The sequence below is a fragment of the Drosophila erecta genome, unplaced genomic scaffold (genome assembly GCF_003286155.1).
Source record: "Drosophila erecta strain 14021-0224.00,06,07 unplaced genomic scaffold, DereRS2 tig00000126-arrow-pilon, whole genome shotgun sequence".
In the NCBI taxonomy this organism is placed as follows: domain Eukaryota; kingdom Metazoa; phylum Arthropoda; class Insecta; order Diptera; family Drosophilidae; genus Drosophila; species Drosophila erecta.
Genome location: NW_020825209.1, coordinates 927,854 through 944,020, shown reverse-complemented (window position 1 = coordinate 944,020; position 16,167 = coordinate 927,854). Strand labels below are relative to the sequence as shown.

General features: G+C 42.7%; 1 protein-coding gene across 5 annotated transcripts in view; it reads left to right on the top strand.

Moving 5' to 3' along the window:
* Window positions 1-7,954: 7,954 nt before the first annotated feature.
* The window catches only part of LOC6555753 (basement membrane-specific heparan sulfate proteoglycan core protein), a 75,937-nt gene continuing 67,724 nt past the window's right edge, over window positions 7,955-16,167 (top strand). For 2 of the 5 annotated variants that reach the window (XM_026982029.1, XM_026982028.1), the window contains exons 1-2: window positions 7,961-8,084; window positions 8,711-9,006. In XM_026982029.1, the coding sequence (XP_026837830.1) occupies window positions 8,854-9,006 (153 nt within the window). In that variant the 5' untranslated portion in view covers window positions 7,961-8,084; window positions 8,711-8,853. Of the gene's footprint in view, window positions 8,085-8,710; window positions 9,007-16,167 lie in introns of all 5 variants that reach the window. The other 3 variants (XM_026982031.1, XM_026982030.1, XM_026982027.1) reach the window with 2 other exon arrangements.

Sequence of the window (16,167 nt, the reverse complement as noted above, 5' to 3'; positions counted from 1 at the left end):
CTGCTGGCGAAGCACGTGACCAGGTCGGCAAAAGCGGCCCATATGAATGCGGCTATATATAGACATATGTGCGCCCCGAATCGCTGGCAACAGCAAAAAGAAATGCGATTCGCCCACGTTGACGCACCGCGGCAGCAACTGTTGCAGGCACGCAGCAACATTTGGCTGCACAGCAGCAACAACAGCAGCAGCAAAGACGTCGACAACTTTGGCCTAGTCACGTTTTGATTTGCTTTCGCATTCGTTTATATTTTTGCTCCTTTGGTTTCGCTTCATTTGGCATGAGTTGCCTTGTGTTCACCGGACCGCCAAAGTATTCATACGAATGGTATTCTGTTGTGTACAGGGTAATCTGGCTGCGACTCCTTGTCGCTGCAGTTGCAGCCCTAGTACTTGCTTTTCAATTTGCACTCGACAAACGAAAGATGCACAAAAAAGCTGGAGAAAAATTGTGGCAATACTGTGCCAGCATCGGCCGGCTGTGTTTAATTATAGTCACTGACTAGCGGGATGAATGACTACTGACTAGCTCACTGACCGACTGGCTGACTGACTGACTGACTGACTGACTGACTGACTGACTGGCTGACTGACTGACTGACTGGCTAACCCACTTCGCATGTAATGCGGTCAAATGCAACGTTCATAAATCAAATGCCGCCCCACACAGACACTCGCATATGGACACTGGTGTTTGTTTGGGCCAAACAAAAAGTGTGCAGAATTCATAAATCAGGCAAAAGCACTCGAAGGGCCAGCAGATGTTTACCCAGCTCAGATGAAGTTTATTCTGCGAGATCGTAAATGGGACAAAGTATGGCAAATCGATATACATATGTACGAGTCTGAGGCAGCACTTGTTAAATGCAATTAAATGTTTTGGGCAGCCAGTTTTAGAAGGCGAAATCGTGGCGAGTATTACTAGACTACAATTACTGGCGCACAACTGTCCCTGAACTTCGGCACCTATAATTCCGATTAGGCGTCTAATCTGTTTCCCGCTTGCCCGCCAAACTCTGTAATCTTACGGAATGGGATTTGCGGACTGGGATTTGAACTTGGCACGTCCGACGATCAAGCGGCGTTGACAGGCGACCGGCGACTGGGGGCGAAATCGGAACTGCAACTTGTCTCGAGTATCAGCCGCAGCTATTTACTTACTATATTAAATGAGCTATAGGCTCTTTGCTCCGTACATGCAGTCTCATAATGAGCGGCTAAAGCGGCTTTCAAAGGTGGGGATCATAAGGAAATGCACAACAACAGAAAACAGGTGGCAAGATGTAGAGGGGCCAGGCGGTGGGGCAAGCCAGTGAAAGGGAAGGAGAGGGGTGAACAATGCTAATGAGCACAAAAGATGCAACAAATGCGGAATTTAAAACACAGCGGCCACACCTGCGAGTGCAATATAAATTTAAATGTGCGGCAGCAACACCTGGAGAAAGCCCCTCCCCATTCTGCCACAAATTGAGGCATATGATGCCTCCTAGCGCCTAAGTGGCACAAGAGTAGCCGGTAGAATAGGAATGCCAGCACCAGGAAGAGCACCATTAACGGCAATAGTTAGGGATGCAACTAATTGGAGCATGTGGCAGGGGCCTCCGACTTGCAACAGGTGGCAAGTACAGGCACAAAGGGCCGCCACAACGGCAAAAATGTTAAACCACTTGCAACGGCGAAAGTAACGACAACTGCCATTGGTTTTATGAGCAACCAATTCGAAGCGAAAACAAAAGCCGCAACAAAATGTACTTGTATGTATATAAACCGACACAAAGCCACCGCAACAACACTGTATCAAATTATAGAATATGCGAGCATATATATATATATATATATATATATATACTAGGTATATGTACCTAGGGGGGAATAAAGCAGAATTGCCACTGCAACTTGTGTTCCACGGAATTTCGCAGTATGCGGAGGCATAAATTAAGGCAATGCGAAGAGCGAAACGTAAAAATTAAATCAGCATGAGGAGAAATGCGAAAATGTCAAAGGAAAAGGAAAATTGCCGCGATCTCTCTACGCGATGGAAAACAGAACTGGAAAATACCCTAGAAGTGGAAAATACCTAGTACCGCGTTTCACTTTGAAGATCAGCAAGATTGTAATAAATCCGTGATCTTGATTTGGTAAAAAGTGTATTGGAGGACAAAAAAAATTGAGGGCGACTTGATTTGACATTTAATTTTCGCAATCTTGATGATGGATTTCGCCGCCAAGACGAAGGAAATGCAAGTACGGTGAGGTGGGTGGTGCTGGGTGGAAAAACAAAAGGCAAAAGCGCAGCTGATGACATCCGCCCCCCACCCAAAATACCCCCCCCCACCAGTCGACTGGAAAACTAAAGTAACGTTGTTGTTATTTTGAATGGAGCAAAACGCTTGCGTGCATTATAATAATCAGAATCTCTTGTCTTCTTCCTCTGGCCTGTCAACGCAGCTATCATCTTCATCGCACACTGGCAGAAATTAATTGCTATGTTACACTCTCAATATATATACTCAATATGTGCATGTATATCTAATAGATTTCAGCAGATGTCGCAGATTTCTTTGCAAATATATACTCTTGCAACTTATGCAAGTTCAAGATGGCATTATTTTGTTGCGCTCTTTTTTATTTCGACCGTTTTTCGCACAGCTTTATGCTGATTTTAAATTTTAAGTGCCACTCGTCGTCACCTGGACGAGTGGAATTTTCAGGTGTGGTGGGGGGGTGCAGGGGGGATTTTCCGGGCAGGAGTGCCGCAGGTGGCAGAATGGCCCTATTCCACGTTTTGTTTGCCTTGAATGCTTCCCTTTTTGTCCATTTGAAAGGAGAATAAAAGGAAGGAATAACGAAAATACGGAGAAAAACTTGTGCAAATGAAGCGTTAAATTGACTGGAGTACTGAAGGCGAGGCGAGGAAAATGGGAAAATTCGTCCTGCAACAAAATACAAGTAGGTTGCTGCACAGCATTGCCATTGACGTCTCTAATTGATCGAAACACGCCGACTGCCCATGAACTCGAATGCGCTGAATGCAATTACTTTATTGTCTCGGCCATCGCGAATATTTACCTATTTGACATCGGCCAAAAAAAATTTCATTTCATTTCATCTTTGTGTGTTCTTACATCTGTCAGGGCCATCTGGGCATTTTAGTTTCCGAAAATTGTATCTTATTCAACGGAACATTCATGCGGAACTTTCTCAGCACCTTTTCCATTTCGCAGTTCCAGGGCATTTTTCGCAATTTTTATGCTTAACGAGTGGCTCAGTTCTTTGAGGTACCCATCATTTGGGCTTTTTTGAAGGGGTATCTGGACTTCTCCACTTGATTTGCTGGACAGTTTCAGTTTGATATTGATGCATTCTTAGGTTATCTTGGCACTTTATTGAAAACTTATTTTTGTAAATATCGATTGTGGGTCCAAGCAACTTTGCGAATGACATCTAAGGGGTATGCAAAGTGCTTCGATTTAGCGTGAAAGTCTTTGCCGTTCAGACTTGCAGGCCATATATATTTTTTTTTATGACTGTCAGTTGTGCCGCGTTTGGCAACAAAATTTGTATAAACGAAGCGCCGACAGGGAGAAAAATCAATTTTTTATTGCCCTGTTGCTTCAGTTGGCCGCTGCGCTGGTTTTGTTTAGATTTTTCTTCAGATTTATTAGCAGGCAGCAAAAGCAGCGCTTTTTTCTCAGCGTTTTATTACTGCTGGTTGGCTCAAGCTAAGTTGACAAGTGCCGCAGTTTGCACACAGAAAAAAATCGGTGTCTAATACCGGAAATTTCAACGAAAAAATGTTGATTAAATATCAAGAATGTTGTGAAATAGAAAATATCTCAGTGCTTAAAAGCAGCAATAATAACATGATTTGGAAATATGATTTAGTGTGCTAGGTAACTCCAAATGTTTTCAGTGGATGGAACAATTCAGAAGATGGGCTGTGGGCGTGGCCCAGGTGCCCAGTGAAGGAATCTATTTGCCTTTTGATTGCCTTTTAATTACTGAGCAGCAAATAAACATAAACAATGGCGTTTGGCGAAAAATGGAAGATCCGTATTTAGATGGCGAAGAGCACATGCATATAAAACGAAACGAAAACAGACCCAAAAATATTAATGATTAAACTCTAGACCAGCAATCGGGAAAAAAAATGAGCAACAGCCTGCCTTGTCTTTGTTTTTCTCGTTTTCTATCTTTTTATCTTTTCCATCTTTTATCTTTGAAAATCGCTGCGAAGTTGGGACACTAATTGAATCCAATTCATTGGCAATGCCTTTGTAAATCGAAAGTCGCCAGTTGGCAGCTGGAATGTTTGCTGCTAAATTCCAAAAGCCCCTCAAAATAAAAAATACAAGCCGGGCTGATAAATTAATCATTAAAGTTGTGCTACCAACTGGTGAACGCCTTTGATGGCAAATCCGACGTTTGGTTTATGGTTTATTAATAGATCGGGACCACGACGAGCTGGCCAGGTGAACGGTGCTCAGCGGATCAGGGATCGGGATTATTACCACCTGAAGGCCTGAAGGAGCCAAATCATTTCCAGACGACGTTTAATTGCTGAATAGACCGTGCCCCTCACAGAATAGACTCTTTGTGTTATCTGCAAATCCTCCCTGGGCTTTTAACTTTCGCCGCCGTCCTTTTGGCAGCCTTGCGCCTTTACCGCCCCCCTCCCCCCTGAAAAGTCGCACAGAAGGAGGTCAATTTAATTAATGTGAAATGCGTAAGGCGGATTGAAACGAAATTACATTTCAGTGCCACAAAAAGTATCTTCGCATGCGTATTGATAAGCGCCTGGCGCAATTAAGCTAAAAGCTCCAGTCAAAGGTATTGCCAAAAACTTTGTGAAAGCCGGCCAAACAATTAGCAACAAATGCCTCCTTGGTAACACAGCTGACGAGATGTGAGACCCTTTCTGCAGCAGAACACACACCGTCTACCCGACAATTACACAACAATCGGGTTCACATTATGGGGGCTGTGTGTGCCAGCTGCCTTTTATGCCCAGTTCCCCAGTCTAACACCGAAGGTTGGCTCCTTCTTATGCAAGCTGCAGTTTTCAACTGTTGTTACCTGCCACTTGTTGGGCTTTCCGGTGCGGTGGGGTGGTGGAAACTGTTCGTGGGGTTTTCGCGTAACCGACTTTCCTTGAAATTGGCTTAAACGCATCTACGTCTGTCGATTTGGCGAGTGGGTGGGGTTAGCTTGTTGAATGGAAAAGATAGCTTCACAATGCTCTCGAACTTCGGCTGTATGTCAGTTGCAGGTGCTCCCACTGGCCAGAAGAACACAGCAAATAAACTATGCACACCTATGGTTACATAGTTTTTACTGGCAATCATTCGCCAGTCACTAGATGTTTAATGTTACTGAATGACAGCGTTCTCTATGTGAACAAAGAAATCCTTGGAATATCGCATATACGCGATGATACATCACCAGCCACACTGGGCGTATGAGTTATATTTGCAAACATTACTCTTAGTTTGCTGCCCAATAGGCTATTTCCATAGTTATTTGCGCTTTTACTGTTTCATTGATGTTTGGTTTGCTTCCCTTCTATCATAGAAAATAATTAAACAGCCGTGGTGGCTATTTTTACCCGGCATAAGAATAGAAAGCAGCGCTGTGGCTTGAAAGTATTCACGACAACAATTAGTTTTCAATTACAAAATGTCGTCCTAGTGTAATTCACTGCCACATTTTAGCCACCCATTTGCGTATGCAAAAGCCAACAAGTTGCCATTGCGAAACACGTGACTGGGCCGGAAAATGGGGAAGGCGAGTATTTAGCGTAAAAGTCGGTAACGGAAACCAAAAATGTGCTTGGAAAATGGAAAAGTGAGTGCAAAAACGAGGGCGGAATGTAAATGGGACTGAGAAATCATCATCCTTTGCAAAGGGATAAATGCAAACTGACCCTTCAGTTCATTATTAAGCTCTTCAAAAGCAATGATTTTTCCTTATGGCCATATCTCTTTTTTTTTTTTTTTTTTTTTTTTTTGAGTACTAACAACCAATGCAACAAGTTGTTGAGATCCTGGAAGACAACTATTTCATTATTTCCTTTCGGATATTAGAGTCGCCACTTTATCTGTGATTAAATAAGGACGGCTTGCTGTTTTCTAATCGCATTTCAGATTCAGTTTTGTGACTATTCGTATATTATTTAGAAATCGTATACTTTTGGTGGCCAACGCTTTATGAAAGCTTTTAAAAACGACCTTTGTTGACTTGGCTAAAAGCTTCCGTGCAATGATTCTCAAACTGTAGCTAGCTTTCGATTCGAAATGTGGCTAACAGAATTGTGTACTCACCACTCGACTGTGGTGTGTTCGCTAAGTTAAAAATATTTTTTTTTTAGTTTTTTTTTCTCACCGTTGATAACCTTTATAGGTTACGGACTTAATTTGATAATTCAAATTGTTTCAGCACTTGTTCCAATTTCGATGTGATAACATTTGACTCCCAAAATTGTATGAAATGCTCCAAAAAGCCACACATGTCTAAACATTAAATGATTGGCAGCACTCGAAAAAACAAGTGTTACGAAAGTCGTACAGAAACCATTATATTTAAATTGAAGAATATCCATGTGTTTAAAGAAATTAAAATAAAACTCGTGCACTTTCTTAATCAATTGTGTAATATTCTCATATCTTTGGACGTAATCCATAAATTGTAAACGTAAACAAAGGTCTTTATTTTGCGCATATTTATGTGCCAATGCAGCTAAATTCTTCAAGTGTATCCAGACCATTGCCATTATACTGAACGGTGTATTCAAAAATATTGTGCTTGTATTTTTAGTTCCTTTTCTTATCTGCGAACGGAAGCTGGTGACATTTGCAAGGGTACACTATTTTAATAATTTACATTAAGAATTAGCCAAGGCAAAAAGAGGGGCTAAATGGGGAAACGAACCTGGTGGGGAGGAGGGAATGGGCCAATTATTCCGGGAGATGGGGCCGTACAAAATCGCAACGTGTCCATTGGTCCTCCATGTGGGGCGTCGGCATCCAAGTCCGGTAAATTATTCTTACGCATGCGTCATTTTCGGATGTCATTGGGTCAGGCGCCAATGGGAAGCCGGCTTTTTTGGGGGTGGCGGTGGGGGGAGATGTGGGCTGAAGGTCACGGATTGTGACAGGTGCAGGCCATGACCTATGGCCAGTTCACAACCGACTTAACCGACTTTCATTGCGTTGAATATCAAAATAGTGCTTTGTTCAATTTTAGCCCAAATATGCCCATTCAGATGATTTGCTCATATGCGCTGAATAATGCACCAAGAATTGCTCGTAAAAAAAGTATTCTGATAAACAGAAAGTAGAAGCTATAAAGTCTGTAATTTCTGTTATATTTTCTTACTTGGTATTCAGGATTAATCACATGTGTTTTTAAAGTGTTCGTTTTGAAATTCCGCAAAACTCATTTCATTTTACTCTCTTTTCTTCGAGTGCCAAATTCAAAGAACTTCCAGGAAAAAGTGCGAGCAGAGCGCTGCTTTTCGTGGGAGTGAGTGGAATGGGATAATTTGCAAACCGGCTGATGCAACTACAATGGAAGATGAAAAGAGAGCAAGGAGCAACGGTTTTCACTTGCTTATCAGTTGACCCAGAGTGCGAGAGGCCCAGGGGCGGATGCTGAGTGCAAATTTGGGGGGTTTACTATTCCAGTAGTGTGATAGTTACTCACTTTTATCTTTAAATTGAGACTACGCTCCGCGCATAAGGATGATCAGAGCGAAGGGAGAGAGGGGGGAGGGGAGAGAGAGAGAGCAGGCGCGGCTAACTCTGCGTAAGCGGACACCCACGCATGTGAGCGAGAGGGACAGTGGGAGATTGAGAGGGAGAGAGAGTGAAAGAGCGTGTATCGGCGCAACAGGCTTGCAATGGCCTGGCCATTAAGTGCCGTTAAACAATAACAAGAGCACGCAAATCGCTTCGGCTTCGTCGCGCATTCGGCCTTCGTGCGTCTTCGGGCGACGCCGGCAGAGCAGAGGCAGCGATGGGAATCGCAGCAACGGTTCTTAGACATTAGGTTGCGCGCCATCGTCCCAGGCGGTCGCACATTCCACGGTGTGCTGTCCCTTTGTTTTCTGTGTGACTCTGACTCTCTTGTGGAGCGTTTGCCTTTTTTTTTTTTGAGTGCTCTCACATCCTCGAAGTGCCGAAAATTTTGAAAATCCCCGAGAAGATATCCTGGTGATATCCGTTCAACGTTTAAACAAAAACCCAAGCCCTGCGCTCCTTTTTTTTTTCCTTGAATTAACTAGTGTGATCCCAAAAAGGAACCCACACTCGCAATAAATTGTGTCCTGTCCCTCGCGTGTGAAACGAAACTAAAGAAAGAAACAAGAAAATGAATAAAACAAAGCGAAGAGGCGGAAAAGCGAACAGAAAGAGGGGAAACAAACAAAACGGCTCGGCCAGGAGTGAATAGATGATCAAAGGGGATCGTTCGGATTTTTCGAGGAAACTTCTGAAACATAACGGTTTCGGGTGTTTTTTTTTGGATTTGGTTTCACCAAAAGCCAACACTTTTTTGCTGATGTGTTCACCGATTTGTTTCCCCTTTTTCCGTGCGCTGAGAAAAAAATCCCCAGAAACCTAATATCAGGATGCTCTCTGTCTCCCTGTCTCTGTCTCACGGCAAATTGTTGCTTAATTGCGAATTAATGTCGGGGCTTTTTTTCTCCGTGCAGTGCCATAGCCGTAACCACAACCTGCCGACCGTTTAAAGCCAAACCAAAAAAAAAAACGAACCGAAACTGCCTTCACAAAGTACCTAAACCAAACTTAAATAGCTGCCAAAAGGAACCAAAACCGCCGTTTCCCCGGAAAAGAGATGATGGGATCGCCGGGATCCCAAGCGTCCGCGATCGCGACCTCGGTCGGAATCAAAAGCGGACGGAGAGGTCAAGCGGGGTCGCTGCTCCTGCGCCTCCTTGCCGTGTCCTTCGTCCTTGCCGCCTGCCACGCGCCGCTGACAAGTGCCAAGGTGAGTTCATTCGATCCTCTTGCATTTCATTATATTATACTAATTGAGGCCCAGGAATGCGGTGAACGTAATTGGTATTATTGGGTGACATTATCCCATTCACATGACCATTACCATTGCCAGCAGCTCATCCACAATCAATTTGGGATTTGGGTAACCCAATGATCTCTTATTTCCAATGACCCAACTCGGTCCAGCGACGAACTTGAACTATTTAGCATGACACACATATTGTTTTCGAGCGCCCAGTGATTAGCATAAAAATGTTCATATAGATTCCCCCGAGGGTATTTATATTAAGTGGTTTTGAAATTAGTTTTCCTCCATCCGCCATTAAATTAGGAAGTGAACCGCCTTTGAGCCCCTCTGTTAAGACAATGTTAAGGACCGGATTTTGAGTTGAGCTGAGGCCAAAAAAATAGATCATCAAGTCCATTGGGCCGGGGTCATCAACGGGGGTTATCATTCTCTTGAAAAACAGACGCTGTATTAATTTCTTTTTCCAAATTCGGATCGAGTTCAGCTGCGACTTTTGAATGATGCGATTGTGTTCGGACGTCTTTGCCAATTATTATGAGAAGTCGATTGTTCCAGTTCCAAATTCTATCTTTGTCTATGGAGGAGGGGTCCGTGTGTGTGCGTGTTTCTGTGTGTGTATTTTCCAACATAATGAGCGGCGATGATAACGCGTTATCAGCGTGTTAATGACATGTTGCCCACAGACGTTTGTTTGCAATGAAATAATTTCTTTAATTAACATTTCAAATCGCTGAACGTTTGCTTGTGAATCAAGAGGTCCCATTTCCGATCTCGGTGGCTTTGTGGACAACAGTACCTGCTGGACATTTCTGGTGCTCTGGTGCCCTGGTGCTTTGGTGCTCTGGTGCTCCATTTCATCGACTGTCGTTTGCCTTCGAATTGTTTTGCTGCAGCGCGCACACTTTTTATCACATCGGAAGTTGCGTAAATGAGGCCAAATTTGAACACATGTACACATACATACGTCTATGTCGCCTGCTCAGGGCTTATCGGTGGACTGGGACTGGGATGGGAATGGAAGTGGAAATGAAAGTGGGAATGGGAGCCGCAGTCTGAAGAAGGAACCACTGCAAATCGGACTGCAAACGAGGTCACTGCTGCAGCTCGATAGCTCCATCCTGCGCTTTTGCCCATCCGGCGTATGCGTATTGCCGGTCATCGGACATTGCGCATACGATCAGGTGGCACCGGTCTCGTTTATCATGGGTTTTATCCGTTTCACATTGATAGCTGAACTTGAGGGAAGCACAAATATCACTTATCAATACAAATTTTGCAGTCCATACGTTATGTCATCATTCTGTGGGCCATTTTAAGCCTTTAAATGGCTCATTTCTTTGCAAATGTGCAACTCGTCACAATTGCAACCATTAAGTCTATAAATGGCTAACTTTTGGCAAATGTGCAACTCGTCACAATTCCTTCCATGCCATATGGAATCTGCTTAAAATGATATTCGCCTGGCAACCGAATTGAGCTCTTGTGTTTGCATCGACAGATGGGTCCCCCATAAGATGGCCCTTTTCCGGCTTTACAAGGGTACCCGATCCCCCTTCCGTGGCCCGTTGGCTTGTATCGCTCAACACTTCGCGCCGATGTGTGCCCCGATATCTGTCAAACAAACTGTCAAAATATTTGCATCATCAACAACAACTGCGAAGCAAATAAGATGAAAAAATTAAAGCATCCAAGATCCGACCAAAACGGCAGCCAACAGATGAGAAAATATCATTTCGCAGCTTTTTTGACTTGGCCGCATCGTTTTGGTTTCTCTTTCAGCTTTTGGGATTATGTTTTCTTTGTGTTTTTTTTTTAATGTTTTTTTGTTTTTCTTTTCGTTTTTTCATTGGTCTGAAGATGCGTTCGTTGGCACATTCCCTTCGGTTCAGTTCGTTCTCCTTGTATTCAGTTTTCTGGTTTTCTTGCTTTCTGGCTTTCTTGTTTTCGTGGCTTCACGGTTTCTGTTTCTGTTTCGATTGTTTGTTTGTGCAACATGTGGACACAAGATGTTGTACCCCCGATCACACATGTGACCGGCTGCTTGCTTGTGTATCTGCCAAGCTGGAATCTGCCCTATTGAATCACTGCGAAATTGGCTTTTAGGTGAAAAATGGTGCGATCACTCGATTTGAATATGAACTAATAATTTCAATTAAGTTCCATTTGCCATATTAAATGGTTTTCCGTGGAAGATATGTAACATTTCTATACACCCCACCCACTATTCCTGTGTACCGAAAACATTCGCATAGCGATCACATGCAGTTTCATGGGAAGAGTCATGCGCGCATTTGTTTAAATAATACACTGGGGCTGCCTAACGCATTCTGCCCCTTTTCCCACCCCTTTCCCTTCCCCAACCACCACTTGAGCTCAAGTTCAGACATTGACCAAGGGGCGGCGACTCGATAAGGGGGCGGGGTCGCCGGCAGGGACAACTGGCACACTTAAAACTGTGTATACGAGATGTGCGAGGTGCTAGGTGCGAGGTGCAAGTGAAGTGTCTGGCTCGCTTTTCAGTTTCCTATTTGTGTGGTGTTACTGTATCTGAAATACTGATTGGCGATATCGCCGTGTGTTAGCTTTGTCAAATTGGCATTGCCAGAGGGCTGGGCTTCCATTACCATTAGTCACCGGGGGCAGCCGCATTTGACCTGGTCGGGATTCTTAGATGCCCAGCTTCAGATGCCGGCGATTCATTTAATGCGGTTCCGGAATCTATTTTCCCTGGCTGACGTATGCATTTCTGTAAGGAAAGAACTGGCGGAATCTGTTGGAGTCAATGGGTAGCTGCTGGCTATGAGGCAAGCATTTAAAAATAGATGGCAGCAAGATACCAGAGACGAAAGTTTTCGATTCGCGGCTGAGCATTAAAGTTGGGAGATCCGGAGTGGCTAAATCGGTTAATACCCTGCAAGACTGCAACGCGACAAAATGGATGCAACGAAATGTGGATTATGCGAATTTTGATCATCAAGGCATGCAATTCGAGTGTGTTTCATTGCATATTTGCAACTAAAGTACGTTGATGATTAATAACTCAAAATCAAAACCATTTTCTGCTACACCTGGTACACGTGTTCTCTAGAGTTCATTCCACCCTCGAATATTTCGCTATATTGCGGGCCACAAAAAATGTGAACAGGGATCCATTGAGGTATTTGCTCCATAGACTAAACATTGTAAAACAACTCCAAAGTGTAGGGTAAACCAATTTCTCAGCCTGACTATTCATTTCTCACTTCGCAGTCCCCAACCAACTATTGTAATTTAATATTTGCATGGCGCGTCTGTGGGACACAAGTATTATATATATATACATACACGTATGTATATATTTGGCTACATATACATATCGTACATATATGAGTTCCCCGGCATATGAGCAATTATTGTTTGACTATTGCATTGCGTAAATTTTGAAAATAGAAAAAAAGCAGCAAGAAAATACAAAAAAATTCACCCAACACCCATTAACAAATGGGGGAAATTCCTAAACTGTCGCAATTTGCCTTCTGAGTTATTGCAAAATGCAGGAGGCCGTGTGGGTGGACATACATATGTATATGCATACATAAATATGTAGATTTATATATCGTGTCATCATCCCGATCCCACTGAACACAAGACATACAAAAAGAGTAATGAAACATTGTTCACGCAAATCACGCCATAAAATGTGTTTGAAAACTGCATTTAAATGTTCCATTTAAGCGAAAAGCGATTATATGGCTTACAATATTGTCGCCAAGAATCGAAGATGATGATCCCATCGCAAAACTTAGTATGCAAGCCAATCGACTTCAATTTTTTTTGGGTAGGTCTCATTCCAAATTCAAGGCATCGATGGGCCCATCGATAAAGGTGATTTAAGTCATAGATATTCTTAGATTGTTCGACTTTGATGTTGCAAATGCAGGAAAGAGATTGAAATAAACTGATCGAGTTAAAATTCCATTTTATTTTGCACAGCCTATATATATTTATACTTTCAGAACGCATCACGCATCTTTTGCAAATTGTCAAATGTTTTGAAACTCCCCGTACAACTCTAAAAATCGATCTTTATGTTGTAGTAATCTTATGCCATTTGAAAGTCTCTGATTGATAGTCAAAACTATATACACATTTTCGAAGATGGTACAAAACGGGTTTAAACCAAAGGGTGAAACCTAATGGGTGAAACTTTTTTGAATTCAAAGTCAAACGATGGATGAGTTTAATCGGCCGAAAAGCTAAGGGGGCGATTTTTCAATTGACTGAATTGAGTGCCAATTACAGATCGATTGAGAGGCGACTTCTTTGCGTCCTAATCGTTAATCACAATCAGTGCGCGCGGAAATTGCTATGGTCTGTGGAAAATAAAAATATTAAAACATGAATATATTGACGATGCGGGTGACATCAGCTACTGTTCAGCAATCGGCTCCATTAATCTTAAACGCTTTTTTATTTCGGGGGAAATTAAAAAATGCCTCACAGCATTGGCGCAGATCGCGGTCGAGATATCCATGAGGCGTCTCCCCAATTTTGATGCATTAAGAACGAAGTTGCATCATCGTCGACTTGATTCGGAGCATGACGAAGTCGAGGGAAAACGAAGATAAATTAAAAAGAAGGCTCCCATTTCAATGGAAATCCACATCATTTCAATTCGTATTAATTGCTGCTGCTCAGGCCCAAATGGCGAAATAAATTAAAAAATCAATTCGGTATCGTGGCTGCCAAACGAACTGCCCAGTGGCTGCCAAACTGCGCCGAAGTCCGCGCCACACCAATTAATTAGTAAACAAAGCATAAGAGCAGCAATCAAACAAGCCAAAAAATGATGCATAATTATGCAAATTCGTTAATTTGCTATTGCCTTACGCGACTTGCATATATTTATGCTTTAATAAGCCCGCAAACACTTTGATTTTTCAACTCGATGCGGTTCGATTTTGGGATCCATTTGAATCTCTGTCGTTTTGGATACGTTTTTCATGGTTTCTGCGACGAGTATGAGCAGCTTTTTGTGACTATCAGAGGTTCGACTTAGACTTGGGCAAACAAAATAATTCAATATCAGCAATAAGCTACCTAATTAATAACAGATTTGACATAAATAAATATAATACGAAGCCAGCATTGATTAATCATTCGCAGACAGCAATTAAATAAAGTACATTACGGTAATTAACCAAATTATAGATTAAATCATCAAATTAAAACAGATCGATGGAAAAACACGTTAATAATTTAAACAAGCCTAATAACAATCTAGAGGACCAGTCTTTAGCCTAATAGATAGCAGATGAATGAAATCGAATTCAAAGATAGTTTTGGCTAGCAGAATGCTGGCTGAGCTGTTTCGATAGCAAACTCATTTGATCAGCACACCACACCATAAGCAATTAAAGCGTGTTCGCACTTCGAGGTGCCAACTACTGGGCCACATAAAATATTTATATATTTCGACCTGGCAGCTCCTCTATTGATACTCCATTGGAGAACAAAGGCGCGCGGGGGTATTCAGCTAATTGCCGCCAAAAGGGGCGAATGGAGCAGTCAATTAAAGAAAATGTTACCCACACAAAGTCGGCTGTGTACGGCTTACACAGAGTATCTGGAAGAAACCCCAGACCGGCCAGATAAGATATAGAGGCCCTCATACATACATATGTACATACCCGTACATATGTGGCATAGTTTTCGATGCTCAGGTTCTAGCCAAGTTGATAAGGTGTCAACTGACTGATAGCGGGAGCAGGTTAAGGGATCGGATCGTACGGGATCGGGCCGGGCATGGAATACATGGCAATACATCCCAGACTGGGACTGTATATACAGCCATAAATGCTGTATCTGTAGTGGCTGTCAAACTGCCGGCACTCGTGCGCTGATGAATCTTAATTTAATGCATATACGGCTGACATTTGCATGACCAAATTCGTGTGAGATCGTCACTATAAGCAAACTGGTTTTTCGGTGTTTTTTTGTTGTATTTTTTCTTTCGGTTTGCTCGCTGGCTGTGTCCTCAGAAGCTGCCACAGTTTATGATTATTTTATTTGTGGCCAGAACTAGTTGCCTTATCAATGCCATTAGCAAGACCTTTTTTTTCGGCTCCAACATCGAAACATTATGTCTGACTAATACCACAAATATTCGGAGTTGTACTGTTTCACCTGTTTATCGAACACATATGCGCATTTTTCTATCAGCCGATCCGATTCCATTACCAGCCAATTCGGTTTTTCCGTGCCCAGCAAAAAGCCGTCCCATGTTGAGGAATGTTTTTTGGCCCGATCAGCGTTTTCATAAGCGCAAGTTCATTAGCTTCTGTGAAGCGTGTTGAATGTCTAGGTGATCTGCTGCTATACTTACCCTTTTCCCAGGCGACACAAATCAGATTTCAGCAATCTGCTGGCCACCAAGTTCGCCCGAATTCGGGCAACTGATAATGAGGGATCGGAACTCAAGTTGCTTGTGAATGAATGATATCACTGCTAGAAAAAAGAACTAGCGTATACACTTTAGATTGGATTACATTTTAGCACATATTCGTCTTTATGACACACCACTTTGGTGCAGCAGCTAACCCTTTTGTTTCAAAGCCAAAACGAGTTCCGTAAGCGGCATCTTTACCGCGATTATCCGCTATTATTGATTTATGCATTAATAATTCAATTAAGAAACCGCCTTCGCTGTCTCTTTTACAGGTATGTCGAGTATGTGAAGATTTCGACGAATTTCGCAAAGCCGAAATCAATTTCCATTCGATTCGAATCGAATCGATTCGGTTCGATTCGGTTCGAGATCTTTAAGCGACGACTCAAACAACAGACAGCTTGACGCTGGGGAGCCGCCCCTTAAAACCCCTATACGTATACCCCGAATCGATCCAGCGTTTTCTGGCGATCTCTAAATGAGACCCATTAGCTGTCAAAAGACAAATATTTGTCGCTGTCACCGGGGCACAGCAACAACGTTGACTCTTGACCAAAAGCCAAACTTGATTTATTTCCTGTTTCTGTGTGTGCGTGTTGCTCTTATTGAAATGAAACGTGCCGCCAAAAGTGGACAAAAAAGATAGAAAACATAGAAATAGCTGCAAAGAAAACAAAAAACAAGTATTTCTATTT